Source organism: Eimeria tenella, genomic scaffold (assembly GCF_000499545.2).
Source record: "Eimeria tenella Houghton genomic scaffold, Eth_scaff3047, whole genome shotgun sequence".
NCBI lineage: Eukaryota > Apicomplexa > Conoidasida > Eucoccidiorida > Eimeriidae > Eimeria > Eimeria tenella.
The window spans coordinates 1,661-2,179 of record NW_013542916.1 but is presented as its reverse complement, the minus strand read 5'-3'; the positions used below and the strand labels follow the sequence as shown (position 1 = coordinate 2,179).

Genomic DNA, 519 nt, shown 5'->3' with positions numbered 1-519 from the left:
CTGCTGCTGCTGCTGCTGCTGCTGCTGCTGCTGCTGTGCTGCTGCTGCTGCTGCATCGGCAATGAGGGCAAACAAAAGGTTGCTGAAAAGGTGTGCCTCGAGAGACAGCAGAGGCCTCACATAGTAAATAACAGGGCCAGATTGCTGCTGCTGCCGCTGCTGCTGCTGCTGCTGCAGTTTTCTTTGTTTCGCTGCTGCTTCAGCATCTTCATTGCCACCCTGCTGCTGCTGCTGCTCGTCCTCCTGACTCTCCTGTTGCTGCTGTTGCTTTGGCTTCTCTTCTTGCTGCTGTTCGTCTTCTTGCTGTTGCTGCTGCTGCTGCTGCTGCGGACACTCTTTGGGTTCGTCCTTCGTTGCTGCGTCAGCCTCCGCTTCATCTGCGCTTTGCTGCAGTTGCTGCTGCTGCTGCTGCTGCTGCTTGCCCTCCTGTGTCTCTGCGAGCTGCGTCTCCCCTGCCTGCTTCTCTTCCTTCTCGCCCTTGGTGTGCGCCTCCCCCAGCTGCTGCTGCTGCTGCTCTTG

General features: G+C 58.4%; 1 protein-coding gene across 1 annotated transcript in view; it reads right to left on the bottom strand.

Annotated features, from left to right (window-relative positions):
* ETH_00037520 (uncharacterized protein) overlaps window positions 1-519 on the bottom strand; it is a gene marked incomplete at both ends in the record, with an annotated part of 2,271 nt that overhangs the window by 177 nt on the left and 1,575 nt on the right. Inside the window, one exon of the mRNA XM_013375977.1 lies at window positions 4-519. Within this exon, the coding sequence (XP_013231431.1) occupies window positions 4-519 (516 nt within the window). The remainder of the gene's footprint in view (window positions 1-3) is intronic.